The sequence below is a fragment of the Harpia harpyja genome, chromosome 12 (genome assembly GCF_026419915.1).
Source record: "Harpia harpyja isolate bHarHar1 chromosome 12, bHarHar1 primary haplotype, whole genome shotgun sequence".
Classification (NCBI taxonomy): Eukaryota; Metazoa; Chordata; class Aves; order Accipitriformes; family Accipitridae; genus Harpia; species Harpia harpyja.
The window spans coordinates 12,319,965-12,342,007 of NC_068951.1; the positions used below are offsets into that span (position 1 = coordinate 12,319,965).

Consider the following 22,043-nt stretch of genomic DNA (forward strand, 5'->3'; position numbering starts at 1 on the left):
ATGTTATTTTCCTAGACTTCAACAAGGCCTTTGACACTGTCTCTCATGGCATACTCCTTGAGAAGCTGGCGTCTCGTGGCCTGGATAAGTGCACTATTCACTGGGTGAAAAACTGGCTGGATGGCCGAGCCCAGAGGGTAGTGGTGAATGGGGTGAAATCCAGTTGGCGGCGGGTCACAAGTGGTGTTCCCCAGGGCTCGGTGTTGGGCCCTGTTCTGTTTAATATCTTTATTGATGATTTGGATGAGGGGATTGAGTGCACCCCCAGCAAGTTTGCAGATGACACCAAGTTGGGAGGCAGGGTCGATCTGCTTGAGGGTAGGGAGGCTCTACAAAGAGATCTGGACAGGCTGGATCGATGGGCTGAGGCCAATTGTATGAAGTTTAACACGGCCAAGTGCCGGGTCCTGCACTTCGGTCACAGCAACCCCATGCAGCGCTACCGGCTTGGGGAAGAGTGGCTGGAAAGCTGCCGGGCAGAGAAAGACCTGGGGGTGCTGGTTGACAGCCGGCTGAATATGAGCCAGCAGTGTGCCCGGGTGGCCAAGAAGGCCAACAGCATCCTGGCCTGTATCAGGAACAGTGTGGCCAGCAGGAACAGGGAGGTGGTTGTTCCCCTGTACTCGGCACTGGTGAGGCCGCACCTCGAGTACTGTGTTCAGTTTTGGGCCCCTCACTACAGGAAAGACATTGAGGTGCTTGAGCGTGTCCAGAGAAGGGCAACCAAGTTGGTGAGGGACCTTGAGCACAAGTCTTATGAGGAGCAGCTGAGGGATCTGGGGTTGTTCAGTCTAGAAAAGAGGAGGCTGAGGGGAGATCTTATCGCTCTCTACAACTACCTGAAAGGGGGTTGTAGTGAGGTGGGTGCTGGTCTCTTCTGTCAGGTGTCTGGAGATAGGACAAGAGGAAATGGCCTCAAGTTGAGGCAAGGGAGATTTAGGTTAGATATTAGGAAAAATTTTTTTACTGAGAGGGTTGTCAAACATTGGAATGGGCTGCCCAGGGAAGTGGTTGAGTCACCATCCCTGGAGGTATTCAAAAAGCGAGTGGACAGGGTACTCCAGGGCATGGTTTAGGGGGCATGGTTAATGGTTGGACTCGATGATCTTGAAGGTCTTTTCCAACCGAAATGATTCTATGATTCTATAATGAGCAGGCTATAGTCCCAGCTTGATTTAGTTCTTTATAGAAGATGAGAAGAAATTAGAAACTACTGTTCGGTTGCCAAACAGTGCCACCTAAAAGTACACCAAACCCCTGCCTTCCCCAAAAGGTGACAGAGTGACAAGAACTGTCCAGAATGAGACCAAACAGAGCTCTTAGCATGCAGAAAAATCCACTTAACATGGACACTCAAACGACCTATCTAACCATATTCTCTCTGTATATATTTAGACAGAAGAATGAAACAGCCCAGAACAAATTTAACATTTTAGGTTAAAAAAAAAAAAAAACAAACCCCCAAAAAACTGTTTTGTAAACAAGCTTGTCTGGACTGGCAGCCCAAAGCCACAATCTCCAAAAATGACCAAATGTTCTAGGCATAAGTGGATTGAAGTATTCAGTTTCAAAGAACATAGCCAAAATACTCTTTTCTTTACTTAATGCCAGATTTGCCTAATTAAAAGAGGCCCCACTGAAAATGGAGCGAGTGTTTTTCAAAACGTGAGCTGAGAAAAAAAATCTTCTCTTCTCTGAGGATATCAATCCTAAGGACAGGCAAGAGCCAGACTCACTGTTATAGTGGAGAAAATTAAGGAATTAGAAGAGATCTCGGGGTGGGATTGCTGCCCCATGTTGTTCCAAAACAGCGGTCCACAGGGCTCTGCCATGGCTGGGACTGGAGCCAGGACAACCTCGTGCATGTGCTCTGATGAAGGGGAACAAGAAGAAAGGGCAGTGATGGGTCCAGCCAGGACCAGGGAGAAGCAGAGCACAAACTAATGTTCCCAGAACACAGCTACATTTCATAACTAACAGGAAATTTAGTTGCGTGGTACTAGAATAGATTTTCCAACGTTCTTCCTTAATTTTTGGTTGTAATTTCCAAGCTAGCTTAGACAGCTGAGATCGCATCCAGGAGATCAAATTCACAGCATCTACCACATATGAACTTGGGCAGAAATCACAACCAAGTAGCATAGCTGAACTCAAGAGCAATAAATTGACTTCAGGCCACCAGCCATCAGGTGGTTTCACAAGCCCAACAGGACACAGCCTAGTCAACAATTCAAAGAACAGTAACAACAATATAACAAAAATAAGCATTTGCTTATGAGCAATAATAAGCATATTATTATTATTATTATTATTATTGATGCTCATAAATGCAAACACATACACAAATGGTTCATGTTCACAGTCACTTATCAGAAACAAGAGGAGGATGAGGACGAGAGCCAGGTCACTGTTCAACAGGAGCTCACATGCTATAAAACCTCCTTCACTTTATGAAAACGTGTGCACCTGTAGGCAGATGAAGCTGCAGTCCAAATACAAGAGAGGTGGAGAGGAGAGGAGAGAGGAAGGCACAGGCAGCACCATGCTGGAGACCTAGCCAGGGGGTCTGCAGAGCCAGCAGGCCCCTATCCTAAACCCAGCGAACACCCCAGGCCACACTCCCCATTTGTGTGCTGGATGCCAGAGGTCATGCAGCCTATTTTAGGACTAACTTTTAGACTATAGCTCCCCTCTGCTGTCAGCTCACAGAAAAGTGAGCTTGGTGCATACTTCAGTTCCCACATTAAGCAAATCATTTGCTTTGATGAGCCAAAGATCAGTTGCAAATTTTAAGACAGCAAGACTAGCATTTTATCACTTTCTTTTTTGTTTCTTTTTAAAAAACATTCAGCAGATCATAAGAAATGCAGCTTCAAAATATAGTGTCTGCTCTCTTGTTAAAATGCTATCTTTAGGAAAGAGCAATTTCTGTCTATCAGGCACATAATACATGACAAAGTAACTTGATTACACAATTTTTCAATCATTTGGAATGCCTCTGTAATATATAATTACTCACTCAAAAATTGCATGCCCTCCTCCCTCGCTGCCATATTCAGACCATGAGAAGGAAGTGAAAAGGAAGCTCTACCACAGAGTGCTAACACGGAGAGGCACTGAGCTGAAATGACAAGCTGACATACCAAAACCACCCCGCATACAGCTCCGCTAACGTGCTCACGTAACTCCAGGGTTGGACTTCATCAGCATTATTAGCTGACGGTATTCTGACGAGTTCCCAACCACCTTGAAGCTCACACCACATGCTGCATTTCCTTGCTACATGGCTTCGGATTTCGTTAAAGGCAGCCTGGATGCTCAGGAACATCAGAAACAGGGATTCTTTGCACTTGTAAAGACTCTTTCATCAGAGTTCATTAAAAAGTTTTGAACATTTAGCTCAAGTCCCTCTGAGAGGGAGGTTAAAAACTACTGATCCCACTTTTGCAGATGAGTATATGCTTTTCACCTTTTCTTATCCTGCACTCCAGGTCCTGCTGGAGATGCTGAGCTGTATAGATCTGTGGTTTGAGCCATTATGGCTTGTCTTATGGAGTTAGAACAAAGATCAGAGTGCAAGAGAAGCACACAGACCAAAAAGGCAATTTATGAGTTGGGTCTCCTGCTCTAGCTGTCGGAAACACTCACAACAGTTATACATGTCCCCAAGCACAAAACGCAGCTCACCCACTGTTCTCCTTCCCTCACACCTCCAGGAAGTACTATATTACATTCTCTTCACTTTCAGAAGTAATCACGCTTTAAGAGATATAGAAAAGAAAATCAAACTGGGGCAGAAAAAGAGATGAGAAAGAGCATGGGGAGATTAAAGTTAAAATCAAATAGATGCTGAGTAGGCTTCTTCATTGTCAGTGCTCATGCAGACCTGACTCTGATGAGCGATAAAATGGAATTAAAACACAGGTCAGCACTCAAATGTTTTAGTAGGGAGATATTTTGTCCAACTCTTACCTAATCTCATCTGGGAACTGTGCATTTGTAACCAGGAAACTAGAGATGCTGTGCTGGTGCAGGAGCTTCACAAATTGGTTGATCTCCGGGTACATGATGGGCTCTCCCACTAGTGACAGTGCACAGTGCTTTGCTGTCATTGCTTCCTCAAAGCGATCTGCTTTTACTCCTGACACGCCTGCAAAAAGAGGGAAGACAGGCTTAAATCAACGCAACCCCCTCCCAAACCATGCATCCATATCTAAAATACACCCTGGCACAAGGAAGACTGAGCAAAACCAGCTGCAGCCCTCCTGAACCAGAGGGGACACCAGGACACAGCCAGTACCCATTGAGCCAACTCTGCAGGAATCCACAAAACAGCGTATGCCCAGACACACGGAGCTTGGGGCTTTGTGTGCCCTGTTCACTACTGCAAGTAGTTTTCTAGTAGCAATGGAAAGTTTGACTCAAATGTTAAGACCTCAGTGATGCTGCCCAAATGCTGAGACAGAAACACAAGAGCTAGTTTAATGCCACTTCAAGTAGGCATCTTAAAAAAGAAAACCAGGTTATGTCTGTCTCTGCTGCTGACCCCCTGTGGTCTCCCAGCCCCATGAAGACCAGCTCCCCAGAGGAGCTGGGCACACTTCACCAAGCAGAGCACCAACAACCAGGTCTGAATCCACATTGGAAACCACATGAAATGCAACTCCACAGATGATGCGTTCAAAAAGAAAACCCAACACATGACACAGTCCTGAAAAGCAAGACATTTGAGAACGAAGAGGAAAACACAAGGAGCTCAACTGAAAATGCTAGCTGCAGGTTTAACCAATCTGAGTCATATCTATTATACCCACGGGAGGGCAGAGGAGAGGCAAATACTCCTCCAGCCCATCCACATCCGACCAAGTGCTCAGGACCCCATATGGAATCATCTGACTACAAACAAGCTTTTGTTCCAAATATGTCACTTCACATTTCCTTGACGTGCCTTGATGTACTCAAATAATATCTGCAGTTTTAGATTGGGGGTTGGTCTGTTTTCAAAAAAACAAAGACTTGAATTTGAAACCAGGTCCTCAGCTCACCTCTCGTTGCCTAGATGCTGGAGCTCAAGCAGTACAGAAAATAACATGCTATGCTGCAAAGCCAAGATAAAAAGTGTTCATGGATATTACTTCAGCCTCACATAGAAAAGCTGGTTTGCGATCAGAGCAAAGCTTAGTGCATTTTAAACCAGCCAGGCTCAGTCCTGAATAAGTGACAGGACTCACGGTTATTCTGCAGAAACTTGACAGTACTAAATGAGAACTTTATTTGAAAAGAAAGAAGCATCTCAACCACACACTGAGATTAAAGGACTAACTTTCATATTCCTAAAGCTACTGTAAGTCATTTTTGGAATTAATTAATTTCTCTCTCTCAGCATCTTCCAATTGGACTATGATAATTACCGTGCCAGCTTTAAAAGCAGACAGAAAAAAATTCCAACATCACGTAAAGTTTGAGAGTAACTTTCTCAAAACAGTTTACAGCAAATCTGGCATATAGTAAATACACTCCAGAGCAGGGTAGAGGTTTTGTATGCAATCATTTGACCATATAAATCACAAGCTAGACAGGGATAAACTAAACAGGATTAGTGGGTATTCCAGGGAGCACATGAACTCTCCTGCACTTTTGGCTGCCATACTGCTACAGCACTCAACCTCTGCTCCTGTAGATTAGCCTCCTTCTGTCTTCAGTCAAACTCCAGCAAAGTCAGAGCCTGGGCAGATTTCGTATAGCAATACGGTCCAATACAGGTGCAGGAGCTTGGACCCGTAGGAAGTTGAGAAGCCTCTGCAAGAGGCAGTGGCATACAGCTTTTGGCTCCTGCTGAGCTCAGATCTCAAAGCCTCCTTTGATCAGCAAATCTCCTTTGAAAAACTGATTCCAGCTGCTCTCCTACTGGTGCAATTTGGGAAAGAAAAGCATCATCTGGCACATCACCCTAGAGAGGCTGGTTGTTGACTTTGGGTACCCCTCTGCAAGTACCTGTACACCAGTCATCACAAATGCCTGGGTCACTGGGGAGACAAGGAACCTGTTTTATCCACTCTTACAGCAAGACACACAGGTAGTCTTAGGATTTCCTAGCTCAGGTCATACATTTTCATTTGTTTTTTCATTTTTCCACCAAGTTGAACCAGAGCTGTATTAGCCGAGACTCCCACTTTCCTGGTTTTGAATTATGTTTCCATTTTGTGTGTGCCCTTCGCAAGGGCACAGAGATTTACTAGTCACTACCTCAAAAATGTATCCATCAAATAAACTACTTCACACCTTCCCACCTTAGCTCCCTCTCAGTAAGATGTCTCTCCATCAGTTACTCTAAGAGAGAATTATGTGACATTAACCAACATCTACGGTCTTCAAAAACAGTACAAACTATGGCAACAATAAAAGAGAAGGTGACATATCTCTAAAAGCATGCATAGGGACTCTTACAGGATAGAGGGCTATCCTCTATGATATCCTACAGGATAGAGGGTCCCCAAGAATTTTTCTGTTCCTTCAAAGATCTCATTTTTACTGCAATGTGTGGAGTTGTTAAAGCATCAGGTTAGCTCACCATTTCCTTTGGTGCATGGAGATGTCTGTATGTGTGTACCTGAATGCAAAGCTGTGGTACTGGTACTGGAAAGAGCACCAATTTATTCAAATAGCTTCAGGTATTATCTTAGCAGCATTACCAGACATTCAAGACCTTTGAAGGCTCTCTAGCTAAGACATTTTCCCCATGCTTTTTTCCTCCAGTAGCCCAAATAGTCTGGTCTGCTATACGTTGGGGCTTGGTGTTCAAACGTCTCGGCAGACGTGCACAGGACCCTGCTGGGAACTCCTCTGGAGTCCCTGTGGCTGCCCAGCCAGTGCTGCAGAGCCCAGCTGCAACCTGTCCTCCCTCTTCAACACAGCAATCTAGTCCACCTCACTGCTCAAGCCTTGGGGTGGTTTGTGGGGTTTTGGTGGTTTTTTTCTTTTAAAATCAATCATAACAAAATCTGACCTACCATTTGTGGAGTGCTGCTAAGTTTGCTGGAAGTAGACAGGCATGTTTTCTGCCTGAGGCACTTCCAACCTGGACAGAGGACAGCTCTGACAAGGCACACATGGGACTTTCCTCCTGTAAGACACTGCACATCTTTTAACTCTCCCTGGCTTCAGCTTACTGCACAGTGTTTCAAATCAATTTTGCTTTCACTGATTCTACTCTAACAATATTTTCATATGCACCTCAGGGAAGCAACAATGTAAAATTCACAAAATGTAACAACGAGCTACTGGGTTTTTCTTACTGATTTTTCTTCTCCTTAATAATCCTTTTGCTTTTAGACTCCCAAGACAGGAAGCATGTTGCCATCTATCACTCCGAAAAAGTAACACATCTGTTCTTTCCACTTTGCAGCACAGTTCTAGTCCAGAGCCTTTTTTTTTGTGGTCTTTCTCCTTTCCCAGTTCCAGGTCAAGGGTAACTGTGCTGAGGATGCACATGCAAGTTTCAGGGAATATTTATGAATTTGTTTAATGGAAAATAAGCTCCAAAGAGACAATTGGGATGTCCTTACAGGCGCCTCGACACTTTGGGAATATCTTCAGATGCTGCCAAGTCCATCTATAATCTCTCCCTCTCTCCAACCCTTTTTGGGTAGACACCAGGGAGTAGTGAGGGAAGAGGGTTATTCCTTAGTCTGAAGTTGGGTTTGAACAGATTCCTGCACTCAGCATTCAGAAGAAGGTAGGGCTTTCGCGCATCTGCAAAATAACTTTTGCTTTTCACCTTTCTTTAGTGCAAACACCACACATTTCTGCCACACAGGGGCAACATTTCCATCACACTGCACCAGTACTGCACAGCTTGAGGGCAATTCCTGCCGTCACAAGTATACCCTCAATACCATCAGCAACTGCATGCAAATATAGTCATCACTTTAAACGACATGTGGCTTCTTCCTAAGCAAACATAAATGACTATTTTGAGTCAAGTCCTGCCTCATAAAAAGAAGGAGGGTTGTTATTGTTTAAGACTTTCAATTTTCACAATCATAACAAAGGTCACAGAACTACTGGTTACAAGGGGCTCCTGCAGGTCTCTAGTCCAGCCTCCTGCTCAGAGAGGACAATTGCCAACACTGGACCAGGGTGATAATGACTTTACTTAAAAGACTTGAAAGCCTCCAAGGTTGAAGTGTCCCCTACCTCTCTGGGCACCACCTTGGCTGAACAAGCTTATTCTGGTGTCTAACTTGAACTCCCAAGCAGAAACCCAAGTCTTTTGTCCCTTGTTCTACCATGGCAGGTGGGTCTCCCAGCATGGACCAACGTGGGGTTATAACACTCTCACAGAGAACGTTCCCCTTCTTGCTGAACTCCACACGCATCTATTGGCCCAATAATCATGTTTCTCAAGGTCCCACTGAAGTAAAGCTATGCCACCAAGTGTACCTGCTACCCTCCCTAAATTAGTATCACCTGCAAAGCTGCTGAGGGTGTATTCAGTATCATCACCCCCATCATCTGTTGATGGAGATGTTGTACAACATAGGTTCCTGGATCAATCCCTGAAGTACCCTGCTTGTTATCAGCCACCAAACTGACCTCAAGCTACTGATCACAATCCTTTCAGCATGCCCAGCCACATTTCAACTCATCTAAGAGTCTGGCTATCCAGAATAGACTGAATAAAAGAGCAGAGGTTGAAAAGTGCTCAGTGCCTTAAGCATTAAACATGCATACTCTTGTTTATAGCTGTAACAGTCTTCTATGGCTGTTACAACCTTCCAGACAATATTTGACACCCTACATGCTCTTCACTTATGCAAACCACCTGTACCCAAACTCCTGCTGTGCTGGTACTGCATCCCACCAGCTGTGTTAACAGGCAGACATGAAACCCTGCACCAGCTCTGGCCCAGCCAGGCAGGCAGCACTGCTGCAGGCATCCTGCCTTAACTCAGCACTCTCCCCACACTGCCCACATGGCTGCAGTGCAAAAGAAACACCAAGGCTAGGGAATGAGACCTGCACTTCCTTACAGACTGCCCTGCCTCAAGCACTGACAGCTGTGCTTTGCTTATCTGAAGGAAGGCGCACTAATGACACCAACTACCTCCTCCACTGACTCCTCTCATCTCACTACTACTTCCCCAAGGAAAGCTTCCTCTACCAAATTAACATCATTTTTCCCTATGCCACTACAGCACCTTCACTGCTTTCCCCTGGACGAGCTCTAGAGCTGTGATCCAGTCCACCGGACCACACGTGTGCAACAGGCAGAGTGCAGCCAGGTCTGGTTAGTCTGGCTGCTCCCTATCCAGTTCAGCACAGGAGCTCCTAGGGAACTGGCTTCCCTGGAGCTGCTAGTCTGAGAGTGCAAGATGATTCAAACCAGCCACTTGATGAAAATGAAGCTCATGAGGCCATAACTTGAGTTATTTTTCTGCCTATTATATAACTCCAGTGAATGAGACAGAGCAACTCTGCTCTGCTGACAGAAGGGGTTTTTGCCTGTCACATTTTTAATCCATCGGGTTCCTTCTGTGCACGGCCAACATAAACAAACGGGCTCTCAAAATGACAGCCAAGACTAAGGCTCATCTTGCACATTTTATGGATGCTTCGTTCCACTCCTGCTGCTCACAGAGCCTCCGCTGTCAGTTAGGAAGAGCAGAGTCCTAGACCTGTCCTGCCAAGCTGGCCAGCCCTCCCAGCACACAAAGCTGACCTTGGCAGAGTAACTAAGTTTATCACATTTGGGAAAAAAACCCAACCATCTATATATAGAGATAGATATAGATACATAATGAATAAATAACGAACTCATAAAGAGTTCCTATAGGAAGCAAAATACAGTACTTTTCAGAGGTGCTGTGTAACTGCAGCTTCAGTCACAAACAGATGTACTGAATAATTCCTGAAAATAATAATCCCCTGAATGCTACTGCTCACTCGTTAATGAGAAAAATGCAATCTAGAAGTTTCAGAGCTAACATAAAAGCTCCCAGGGGATTAAGGCTGGGCAGTGTATTTCCTGTCAGGTTAGAGGTTGTTTCCTTTTGCCTTCTACCTGCCCTCATTTTTACATGAGAATCAAGATTCCTCATCATCCAGGCCAGCTTTAACCACTGCGGAAGCCTCTGTGCAAAACGAAGAAAAGGATGACAACTACCAAGATGCACAACAGGAAACTCCACTCTACTCCCTCACGGCAGTAGTAGATGCCCAATGGCTGACTCATGTTCTAATGTCAAAAACAAGGCAGAACATCTCAGAAAACAGTGTGTACCACAAAAGTTTCTTCTCACTTATCCATCTTTCTGATATTATAAATCTCATGCCTCCTTCCCAGCATTTCACAGATGACCAGAACGTTTTCATCTATGCTTTGAAGATGCTACTGTTGGTTATCTTCCAAAAGCATCATTAATGGGGAAGAAGTGGGAGAAGTTACCTTTGAACTGCTTGATCATATTCTGATGGTTCTCAATAGCCTCCTGCAAGATCATTTCAGGTTGGTCCATCTTCCATCGCCACTCTGTGCCCACTGGATTTGTATGATGTCTGAAGGAAAAAGAGACAGTTATTCACTATTGTTTGTAACATACACAGAATAACCCATCTGTCGCCCTGGGGACTTTGGCATTGTTTAATAATATTAAAAGCAACAAGAAATTCTCAGTGATATCCTGCTTCTGACACAACTTTCAGATGTCATCTTTGAACACCGTTCTCATACCCCTCTGCTTCCAGGCTCTGGTCTCCCCAGAAGGAACAATGGACCTTGCAGTTTATATTCAACTTAACATACCTATTTTGAGTCACGGGTAAAAGGTTTATAAGCTAAAATGATGTTCTGCAGCCAGAAAGACCTCTAAAGAAAGGAAATCTGGTTCTACCTCCTCTTCTGACCACAGCTGCACAAAGCGTTAGAAAAGGAGGGCCCCAAGACATTTTTAGTTCCACTGAGAAGGTACCAACTGGTACCCTGAGAAGGACAGGATTTGCTTCTAACCCAATCTTTGTGTAATGCTGTAGTAACAAGACAGCTGAGGGCAGACTACTTCAAACTATATGAAGAGACTAGGAAGTCTGCAGTATGCCGGAGATGCATTGCTGGTGGATCTGGTTAATCTCCCAGATTTACTCAATAGGGGCTTCTCATCACTTCTGAGATCTGCTAGCTACTGCATTACTGAAACCCAAATGCAAAAAATAAAAATAAAAAGTTAATTTCTCCAAGTCAAGCAGATTGCAGGATAAAAACCACTGATCTTCCATCTGAGGGACAGCTGGTGTCACATTGGGTTAGGAACCCAACCTTGCCTACCCGGAAAGGACCACTGTACCCATATATCATTTTCTCCAAAAATGGAAAAAGCCTACCCAGACAAATCCACCCAAGCACCTGGAATACATATGGAGTTTCTCTCCATTCCCTATTTCACTAGCATGAGAGGATGTTACAAAGCCATTGTAAGTCACCTGGAAAAAAATGCATCCTGACTAGCAAATGAAATATTACAAGCAACTGGCATGGCACCCACCATGCTTGCACCTGGACAAACACAACCCGGAGAGAACCTGTACAGGGGCACAGACCTCTCCCTGGTGAGAGGAATTTCCCACTAACATTACTGCACTTAGACTGGTATCAAACAGGGATAATTCAGCCTTTAAGTATCATCCTAAGAAAATCAACAAATTTCTGTGTTTTCACCTCCTTGTTCTCTCTCCATCTTCTCCTGCTTTTTTCCAAAATATGTTACAAAAGTTCCTCCACTTTTCCCCTACCAACTCTACTGCAGTTGATAGAATAATTTATTAATAGAAGAGTAGCATATTTTGCAGTGTCTTTCAAAATAGCACTACTGTATTAACATAGCTCTGGACAAGAAAACAAGATCAAGCAATATATACTCCTGAAACTCTGTTTTCTGACCAGCTGATCTCTGTTTCCTCTACCACTCTCCATCATACCTGGAAGTCAGCCACGGAGATGCTGTGAAGTTACCTGCTGTATTCTGCCTCCCAGCTACATGGGCATTAGGACTTGATGCCCAGTATTTAACTAAAGGAGAAAAGACAGAGGGAAGCACTTTCTCAGAGTGAAGCGACTGGCCCAGTGCTTACTGAAGACAATTGAAAGACTCCCACTGACTTCTCCAAGTGAGAAAGACCTGCAGCTCCACACTTTGACAGTGCTAACACACACAAATTCTAGACCCGGCATCAATAAAAACAGCCCTTTGGCCCAAACATTTCTTCATCCACTTCAAGAGCAAAGATTCAAATGCTCTTCTCAAACTACTTTACCATCTCAAAGATCCTTTAAGCTAAAACAGCTTTGCTTTTTGAATTTCCCTTTTTTTTTTTCTTCTGTCTGCCAACATGGAAAGTTTTCTGAATGCCAACTATAAAAGGCATTTATAAAACTCTTACATGTTTATCTACATAACTTGTAGCTTGTATATTTAATAAGGCAAGTTGGCAGAAAATCAATAGGCTCTTGATGCATGCTGGACAGCTATTAGTGTCTAACAGTGCTTGAATTTTTAACACATTCTAACTGTTTAATAAACATACCAGGTCATGCCTACAAAGCAGCTTATTTGGCAAAAAGCAGTTTCTCTTCAAATACAGGGGAAAAAAGTAATGTCTTGTGGCTGATGAGATTTTTTCACAGTCCCTGGCACAGACAGAATTTCACTATCACCTTCCCATTCTCCTGCAGGCTCTGCGACACTCCACATCATCCACCTCACCAGCTACTCAAGTCTTGAGCAGGTAATTGTGCATAGTATTCCTTCCCTTCCCAAAATAACACAAGCAAAAAAAAAATCTCACCCAAAGCCACACACACCAGAAAACCCTTATTTTATTAGAGATTCCAGGTGTGAAACAGGTTTGATTTGATACTTCAGAGACAAGCCATCACTGCCACAGCACCCCACCACCACAGAGCAATGCAAGACTGCACAAAACATGATGGGGAGGTCCCAGTTCACTCCCACTCTCCCCTGACTAACAAGACTGCCTCCAATCCAGCCTTATTTGCATTCTCATCAGACCTTTGATCTACCAGTATTACTTGCCAGCATTACCAAAGTGTCCCTGGCAGTCAATCAAACCTCTGTGAAGAAGGTGTATGCTTCAGTGGGGCAGTGCATCTCCCTCCCTGATCCCTTATGTATTATTTTAATAAATCAGCTTTTGATTTATACCGTCTTAAAATGGTCACTCTTCTGTGAACAATGCTTAGTATTATGAAGTCTTTCAAGAAACTTTGAGGGAAAACGCAGCACAGGTGTAAAGTATCATTTACTCCAGTGATCAACTGATTGATGTTGATGCCTGGTGGGGAACATGAAGGTGAGGAAACACTGGTGGCAGTGATCATGAAAGGACAGAGCACATGGTTCCCAGGAAGGGACAGGAAGGAAAGAGCAGAATAAAAACAAGAGAGTTCAAGAAGCACACTTCAGTGAATCCTGAGAACCAGCAGGTGAGAGCCCAGAGGAGAAGAGTTTAAGGGCAAAGATGTTCAGGAGAACTGGCAGGTTTTTTAAACCTTATTAAGGCAGAAGTGCGAACTGCAGCAATAAAAAGCAAAGATATGAAGTGTAACAAGAAACCAGTCTGGCAGAATCACAGGCACTTCTGCAACCTTGTGATCCTCCAGCTGAAAATAAAAGGAAGAGCACAAGAATACAGGGTCATAATGGGAAAGGTCAAGGCAAAAAAAAAAAAAAAAAAAATCAGATGCAACTAGCAAAGGACATACAAAAGGGCTAACAAGAACAACTTTCCCTATAACAATGTGAGGAGTAAGGGGAAGACCAAGAAAAAAGCTTGTCCAATGCACAAACAAACAACGTTTAATGTTTCTCCATGATGACAAGAAACCTGTTTGCACCTTTTCTTCTGCCATCTCCTGATGGCAATGGGAAGAGCACAAATTGGACGAGAAAGAGGACAGGTTAGAGATACTTAATCTAAACAAAACTTTTTCACTAGGATGGTTAAACTCACCATAGAACATGTTGGATGAATTGGCTGACAGTATCAGTCACTAGTAATAAGCTGAAAGTTTGTGAGTAGCATGTAAAAGTGATTTAAAACATAACAGAAAAGCGCAAATGCAATGGCCACTTTAGCAGGAGCCAAAGATTTCTATACCAGCCCCTCTTAACTTCCAGTTCCTCAGGACATACTGGATTAAATAAGTGTTTGTGAGCCCCAGAACACAGCACTGAGATAGGTAACAGCCAACATGAACCCGCTGAGAACCTTCCATGCCAAGACCATCTTGTAGGTGGTCCTTGTAGGCAAAGGGAAAGGAGAAGAGGTTGAGCTTTTGACACCATCTTACCCAATATTCTCATAATCTGCCCAAAGAAATGCTCCGTAAGCAGCACTGTTTTGTAAGACAGCACAAATCAGGGTAGAAAACTTGAATCAAAGATTAGTTATCACTGGTTCAGTAGGACACTAGATCTATCCAAAAGGCATCTGCAGGGTTGTGTCCTGAACTGGTCCTATTTAGCAGCTCCCAAGAGTTGAATGATGGCTCAAGAGGCAGGCTTACCACATCTGAGGTAGAACCAACCTGGCTGGAGATGCAAACTCAGGGAGGACAAAGTGCAATTAAAAAGATCACCACGTCAATGGTATTACATAGTCATAACTCGCATTTGACTGCAAAATGCCTTGTGGCGGGGACAAAGTAAAGACTTCAAGTATCTCAGATTTACTTTCTACAAAATCAGATGACACTCACTTCAAAAAGAAAAAGAAAGAGAAGTTTTGATAGGAACAACAATTAAAAAATCCCTATCTAGACTGCTGTCTGAGGAGGAACACAATGTTTCTATACAAATTTCCTGTTAAATAACAGACAACTATTTCTCACGTTGCTCTAAGCAATCTTTTGTTAGCTGTAGCAATGAGAAAAATAATGTTTTGTTACGAATAAATTCAGGAAGAGAAAAAAGCTTTTCAAAAGGCATGGAATTATTCCTAAATGCTGATATATTTAAACCATTTTAATGAAGAAAAAAAATCAGGGGAATAAGGCTGAAGTCAAATGTTTGGCTATCTTAACATCCGAAGAAAACTCTCAGTTTTAAAATGACAAAATATTCAGTATTTTCAAAAGAAAATTTGGACTTTTTTCATGTTTTAAAATCAACTTAAATAAAAAGATTTTTCAGAAACATGTGAAAAAGCCCAAAATGAATTGATGAATTTTAGATTAAACAAAATAAATCAACCTGTAACTTCTACATTTTCACTAGGAGTGCATTGCAGCTCACTAACTTCCTAAGGTTTTTCAAATCAGCTGTTCCATCAGAATAAATTTAGTCTTCTCCTTGTAAGATTATTTGGTCCTATTACCACACCTGGCAGCAACTCATGATAGTACCAATAGTGAGGACTTTAGGTTAGTTTTGCCAGTTCCTCTGAACAGAGAGGGGACTGAACTTCAGAAGATTTTTAGAAGAACCCACTTCTGGTACTGGCACTAGTACTCGGCCCTGGTGAGGCCACACGTCAAATACTGTGTTCAGTTTTGGGCCCCTCACTACAAGACAGACATTGAGGTGCTGGAGCACGTCCAAAGAAGGGCAAAGCTAGTGAAGGGTCTAGAGAGCAAGACCTATGAGGACCGGCTGAGGGAACTGGGGTTGTTTAGCCTGGAGAAAAGGAGGCTGAGGGGAAACCTTATCGCTCTCTACAACTACCTGAAAAGAGGTTGTAGCAAGGTGGGTGTTGGTCCCTTTTCCCAGGTAACAAGTGACAGGACAAGTGGAAATGGCCTCAAGTTGTGCCAGGAGAGGCTTAAATTGGATATTAGGAAAATAGGAAAAATTTCTTCACTGAAAGGGTTGTCAGGCTAGCCAGGGAAGTGGTGCAGTCACCATCCCTGGAAGTATTTAAAAGACACATAGATGCGGCACTTAGGGACATGGTTAGTGGTGGACTTGGCAGCATTAGGTTTACCGTTGGACTCAATGATCTTAAAGGTCTTCTCCAACCTAAATGATTCTATTATTCTTTTCTAACTCACACTTCTGAAATCTTAAGGATGGAGGATGCTCCATGCTGAAAAACTACATCCCAACTCTAAGAAATGCTCACTTTCTTTAAAAGCACAGTTTCTAGAAAGGCAGGCAATGCTGAGCACCTCCCAGAAGTCTGCCCTGTGCTTGTGTCAACATATTTCATTCCTTCCCAGCAGAACCACACTCAGCAGCCTCAAAGACTATTTCAAAACTAACCTGAATGTCAAGATGTACAAATTCGCTTTCAAAGCCGATAATCATTCCATCACGTTACTCCTTACTGTAAGTGGGTACCAAGTCACCAACCACCTGCAGTAACTATCAAGACACGTGTGAGCATTTCATAGCCAATAATCTGCTTATTTTCACTACTGATGCCATAAATATGTAAACTAATAATGACAACTACAGAAGCATTCAGCAAGTCCAAGACCAGGAAAATGCACACTGCTATAAGATGAAAAGCACAGATTTCAATCCCAGTAAGTTGCTGGCACAGTACTTCTTCCTATCATAAGCCTTTTGCATAACAGGAACGAAAACACTGCCCACTGCACAGCGTACGCTGGGAATCCTCACATGGCAGATACTACTTTGGGGACTAAGTGCATTTACAGCAACCTTACCCCGACACTTCTGTGCCTGACTTGGCAAAATAGTGTCTAACTAATACTGAGAGCCACCCTGAGCACCACACCCTTTTGCACAGTACTGAGCAACTGATGCAACCCCATCCTGCGTAAACATCAAGCACCAACAGCACTGCCAGCACCTCAGCAAAGTGCCAATGGTTCTGCGAGCTGGCACATATGCACCCAGCCAAGACAGTCCCCAGGGTCTACTCCCATCTCACCTGATGGACCACATCAACATTTTCTCCTAGAAATGCCTCACATTATTACAGTGCTGGCAGAGCAGCAGATAAAGGCACCGCGACTTTTTTTTTTTTTTTTTTTTTTTTTTTTTAAAACATTGACAGGGCATGAACTAGGTATATTTTATGATGTCCTGCCCCCCACCCCATTTATATGGTTATTTCAAGAGCTCCTGGAAGACAGACAGGCCCAAAGGTCAACAAACCGGTGAAGAATTAAATCTGAAGGAAACAATGAACATGGGTCACAATATATTAATTCTGTAAACAAAAAATAACCAACTTGAAATACTGAGAGAAGAGAGTATTAACTTAGCGGAACAAGGACTGGTGGCTGTAGATGCAAGGAGACTCTGAGCTTTCAGGCTCAGGTTCCAAGTTTTACAAACCTGCAGTGTCAACTCCTTTGATATCATAATATTTCACATTTCCCTGAAGAATTTAGCCTCTGGAGTCAAGTTACTTAATGAGAAGAAGCTTTTGTTTTAATCTATGTTTTCTTCTTAATTTTTTAATGACCTTATTAAGTACCTCTCCTATGAGAGATTTTGAATTTTTAATCTCTTCATTTTGCAGGGCTTACTGTGATCACTGGCTTTTGGCCACACACGTATTTAGATTGTGTGAACAGAACTTCCGCTGTTGCCTACTGTACAAGCTAAAGCTGAAGCGTTCAAGTACAGGTATAAATATCATAAAGTTACAGAAGAAGAAACATGAACCAATTTCTTTACAGGATATTTCACTCTGGTTTGCCGCCTCCTCAGATGCAAAAATAATAAACCCTATTAATTTAAATCTTATTTAGCTGTTCCATCTCTCCACAATAATTCATTGGGCTTTAGATACTCAGCCAGAAAACATAATCAAATCAGGTTTGCCTGGTGCCACGATACAGTGTCAGAAAGCCTCAGTCCCCATACTTGCTTTAATTGATTAAAAGATTCGGTCACTTACACATTTCCATTTAGACAATTAAGCTAAAGAGACACTACAAACACAGCAAGACCAGCTGAGAGCAATAATGGATAGTGACAGACTATTTTTGTAGGGAGAATTATGACTTAGGGATGTTGCAGTAATTAAGGTGTTGGTTCCCCCCCTCCATGCTCTTGATGCAACAGCCTCAGGAGTTCAACACAGCATGATTGCTTCCTTGCAGGGGGAACACCGTACAAATGAACAATCTGCTCTTCCTGTCCTCCCAAGAAGCTGCCACATTATAAACCTGCATCACCAAACTCTAAGCCAGCTCTCTGAAGGGGAGAGGCAGGGAAGTACGAGCCAGCTGTCACATCAGTAAGGCGTCCTGGCAGGCTTGATATCTACCAGGGACATACCGCTTCCATGGACGAGGAGAAGGAAGGTCTCCAGTGCAGTCAAGCTCCATCTTTTACAAAAACCCCTAACTTTGAGTGTGTTTGGCTGCTGGCTCCACCCATGATTCCTGGTTCAGGGCCAAAATGTGTCAGTCACAACCAGCCAACTACAATGACATCCAGTTCCCAGGGAAAGTGGCTAAACTACAGCATTTCTTGCCGAAGTGAGGAAGAGAGAACTAACAGGTTCCTTGGCCTTTTCCTCAGTGATCCGGGGAAAGCTGTGGTGGTTATACAGTTGGAAACATTGGCAGACTCTACAAATGCCAGAATCCTGAAAGAAGAGATCAAGAAAAAAAAGAATCACAGCAGTCTTATCTGCAACTTAGTGGGCAGAGCTGCATGACAAGACCAGCAAGGCATAAAACCTGTATTAAAAACATTTTGCCAACAGTAGATCAAGATGGTAACTACTACTAAGAAGGTAACACGTTTATCCTACGCAGCCACTTGGTGACTGCAATTCTACATTTAATCTCACATGATTAAGAATCTGCAAGGCATGGTGAGTTTAAAATAAAAAGTATATAGATAGCCCTGGCTGCAGGGTTTGTGAATTGTGCTGACGTGCAATCAGTAAGGAGGAGAGTGTGTACAGAAATCCCTTCTTCCTACACCAAATTAACCTGACCAGCACAGCTCACAGCCACACAAAGGCTGTAGCAACCCAAGCACAGGGTCTGAAAAAGCAACCAAAGTGAAGAAAGCTTCTTTCAGCAGCAGTTCTGGTTTATGTCAAGCTTAAGGTGTACATAAAGTGAGCCTTGGGATGTGTCTCAAACTGAGCCTTAAGTCCTCCAACTCGATAGAGGTCTAAGACAGACAGCTGCAGTCCGTATGGAAGAGTCAAACAACTGCAACCCATTTCAACCACCGAAGGTAAATAAATGAGAACATTTTTCAGCACAGTCCCATGGAAAGCTGTTTCCTTGCATTCAGGTTGTTAACATTAGTAAAATAAGCATTCTAGCACTCATTATCATTAGGGCTACTGTTTCCAGGATTCCTCTTAAAAGTGACAAATGACATCTACAGGGTGATGAGTTAGAGGCATGTGGAATGTATCACACATGGCGATTTATCCCAATTACTGCACTTTTCAATTTACACTTGATTTCCCTGACTCAGTCCGATACTCAGGACACAGGCTGCTGCTGCTAAGAAATACTGAGTTGGGTCATTTGGAAGGGGAACAGTGTTAAATGGTCTGCCATGCAATACTAGGAACAAAATGCCTCATTCTGACGATGTTATTGCTTTCTATTTGCTGTTTATGATGTACCTTCTGCGTAGGGACAGAAGGACAATAACAGGCATGCTAATCGTCTTCCTACCAGTACAATCACCACTGCAGAACTAAATGCACCAATGCTAGCTGATACATAAAAAAAAAAAAAAAAAAAAGACAAGCAGTACATTTTTCTTCCCAGTCATTATTATTGCTCTGACAAAAAGCGGCAAAACTTGCACATTGAACATGCCATTTGCTGGGTCCTTTCAAGCCAGGATATCATAGAATCATTGAATGGTTTGGGCTGGAAGAGACTTCAAAGATGTCTAGTTCCAACTCCCCTCCCATAAGCAGGGACACCTTCCACTAGACCAGGTTGCTCAAAACCCCATCTAACCTGGCACTGAACACTTCCAGGGAGGGGGCATCCACAGCTTCTCTGGGCAACCTGTTCCAGTGCCTCACCACCCTCATAGTGAAGAATTTCTTCCTTATACCTAATCTAAATCCACCCTCTTTCAGTTTAAAGCCATTATCCCTTGTCCTATCACTACATGCACTTGGAAAAAGTCCCTCTCCAGCTTTCCTGTAGGCCCCCTTTAGGTACTAGAAGGCTGCTACAAGGTGTCCCCAGAGCCTTCTCTTCTCCAGGCTGACCAACCCCAATTCTCTCAGCCTGCCTTCATAAGAGAGGTGTTCCAGCCCTCTGATCATCTTCATGGCCCTCCTCTGGCCTCACTCCAACAGGTCCATGTCCTTCTTATGTTGGGGGCCCCAGAGCTGAATGCAGTACTCCACGTGGAGTCTCATGAGAGCAGAGTAGAGGGGCAGAATCACCTCCCTCGACCTGCTGGCCACGCTTCTTTTGATGCGGCCCAGGATAGGGTTGGCTTTCTGGGCTGCAAGCACACACTGCCAGGTCATGTTGAACTTCCTGTCAACCAACACCCGAAAGTCCTCCTCCTCAGGGCTGCTCTCAATCCATTTTCCACCCAGCCTGTATTTGCACTTGGGACTGCCCCAACCCATGTGTAGGACCTTGCACTTGGCCTTGATGAACTTCATGAGGTTTGCACAGGCCCCCCTCTCAAGCCTGTCAAGGTCCCTCTGCATGGCATCCCTTCCCTCCAGCGTGTTGACTGCACCACATAGCTTGGTGTTGTTGGCAAACTTACTGAGGGTGCACTCAATCCCACTGTCCACGTTGCCAACAAAGATGTTAAACAGTGCTGGTCCCAATACCGACCTCCGAGGAACATCACTCAATGAAAGCCCATCAAGAGCACCAATTAACATTCTTGAACAGACTCCCAATTGCAAACTTAACAGGATGACCAGTGTCTAACGCTTATACTTAACACTAACATGGGAGACAGCTTCAAAGTGCCTTCAAAATTATAGCAGTCCTTTTGCACTGATGCTGTCATTTAAATATTCTCATGAAATATTTGCATTATTAAAACTTGAAGACTATGAAAGACTGAAAGTGGTACTCAGAGGAATTTGGCTGGTTTTGCATGGAAATATTGGGATGCTGAACACCCAGGCTTAGGGATGGAATGGGTGTTATTGGCAGCCAGCCCCCTGGGATAGCCATAAATACCAAAGGAAGCACTACCCCCATGGTTTGAATTAGCTAGCAAGGTAGAAGACAAGAGCTCAAAGAATAACCTCCACATCCTCCCACCCAGTACACTTTCATATCACTGCTTTTATTTCTGCTGAGCCTCTCATTTTCTCTCATTCTGCACTCCCCCAGCCTAGCAAAAACCTCCCTTGGAAACCCAGGCATTTCGGTGAGTAAGCAGTGCTAGAGCAGCTCACGGTTCAGATCCAGGCAAAGCTCATTTCCTTTAGAGAATTAACAACAAAGTAATTCCGCTCAGATAAGGGGTCACTTTACTGACTAAAATGGAAAGTCATTTATTAGCTACTGTTTTAGAAAGGCAACAGTTACTAAGTCATCACTTTTTCACTCATTGAGAACGCAACTGAATTGGTGGGGGTGAAGGTACTTTAAATAAGAAAAAATGGTCCAATTTCAAAACAAAGATACTCACATCGCTTAGTGCCTTGGTGGCTTTGCACAACAAGAGCCAGCCCATGCTCTCCAGAGCACCAGGAGCCATGGGGAGTCCCAGACAGTGATCTCCAGAAGGAACCAAACCTCTACCAAGTGCTCGGCACAAGCAGCAGTGGGAATTGCACGGCAGTAGATGGAGAGGTGTCCGTCTCCTGCCTCCCTGATTCCTCATTTCACCTGTCCCCAGCTAGTCTGAACTCGCTGGGGCCCAAGACCTGGCTGCACAGGACTCAGCTTTAAAGGAGGCGGCACTGGGGAGCCCTCAGATCCTCTTCAGCCTCTGAGATGTGAAGCCCACCCACCCAGCTCACCTACCATCCCTGACCTACAGACTCTGCAGCTCTCAGAAGGGGAGGAGTAGAGGAACACTGCTCCCTTCCAAACACTTCCTCCCCCAATTTCCAAGTGAAAAGGGCAC

General features: G+C 43.9%; 1 protein-coding gene across 5 annotated transcripts in view; it reads right to left on the reverse strand.

The window, feature by feature from the left end:
- The window catches only part of LOC128149121 (S-adenosyl-L-methionine-dependent tRNA 4-demethylwyosine synthase TYW1-like), a 111,459-nt gene that overhangs the window by 53,024 nt on the left and 36,392 nt on the right, over positions 1-22,043 (reverse strand). For all 5 annotated transcript variants that reach the window (XM_052803949.1, XM_052803950.1, XM_052803951.1 and 2 more), the window contains 2 exons: positions 10,448-10,557; positions 3,973-4,150 (listed from right to left, as the gene is read on the reverse strand). In XM_052803949.1, coding sequence (XP_052659909.1) covers positions 3,973-4,150; positions 10,448-10,557 — 288 coding nt within the window. The remainder of the gene's footprint in view (positions 1-3,972; positions 4,151-10,447; positions 10,558-22,043) is intronic.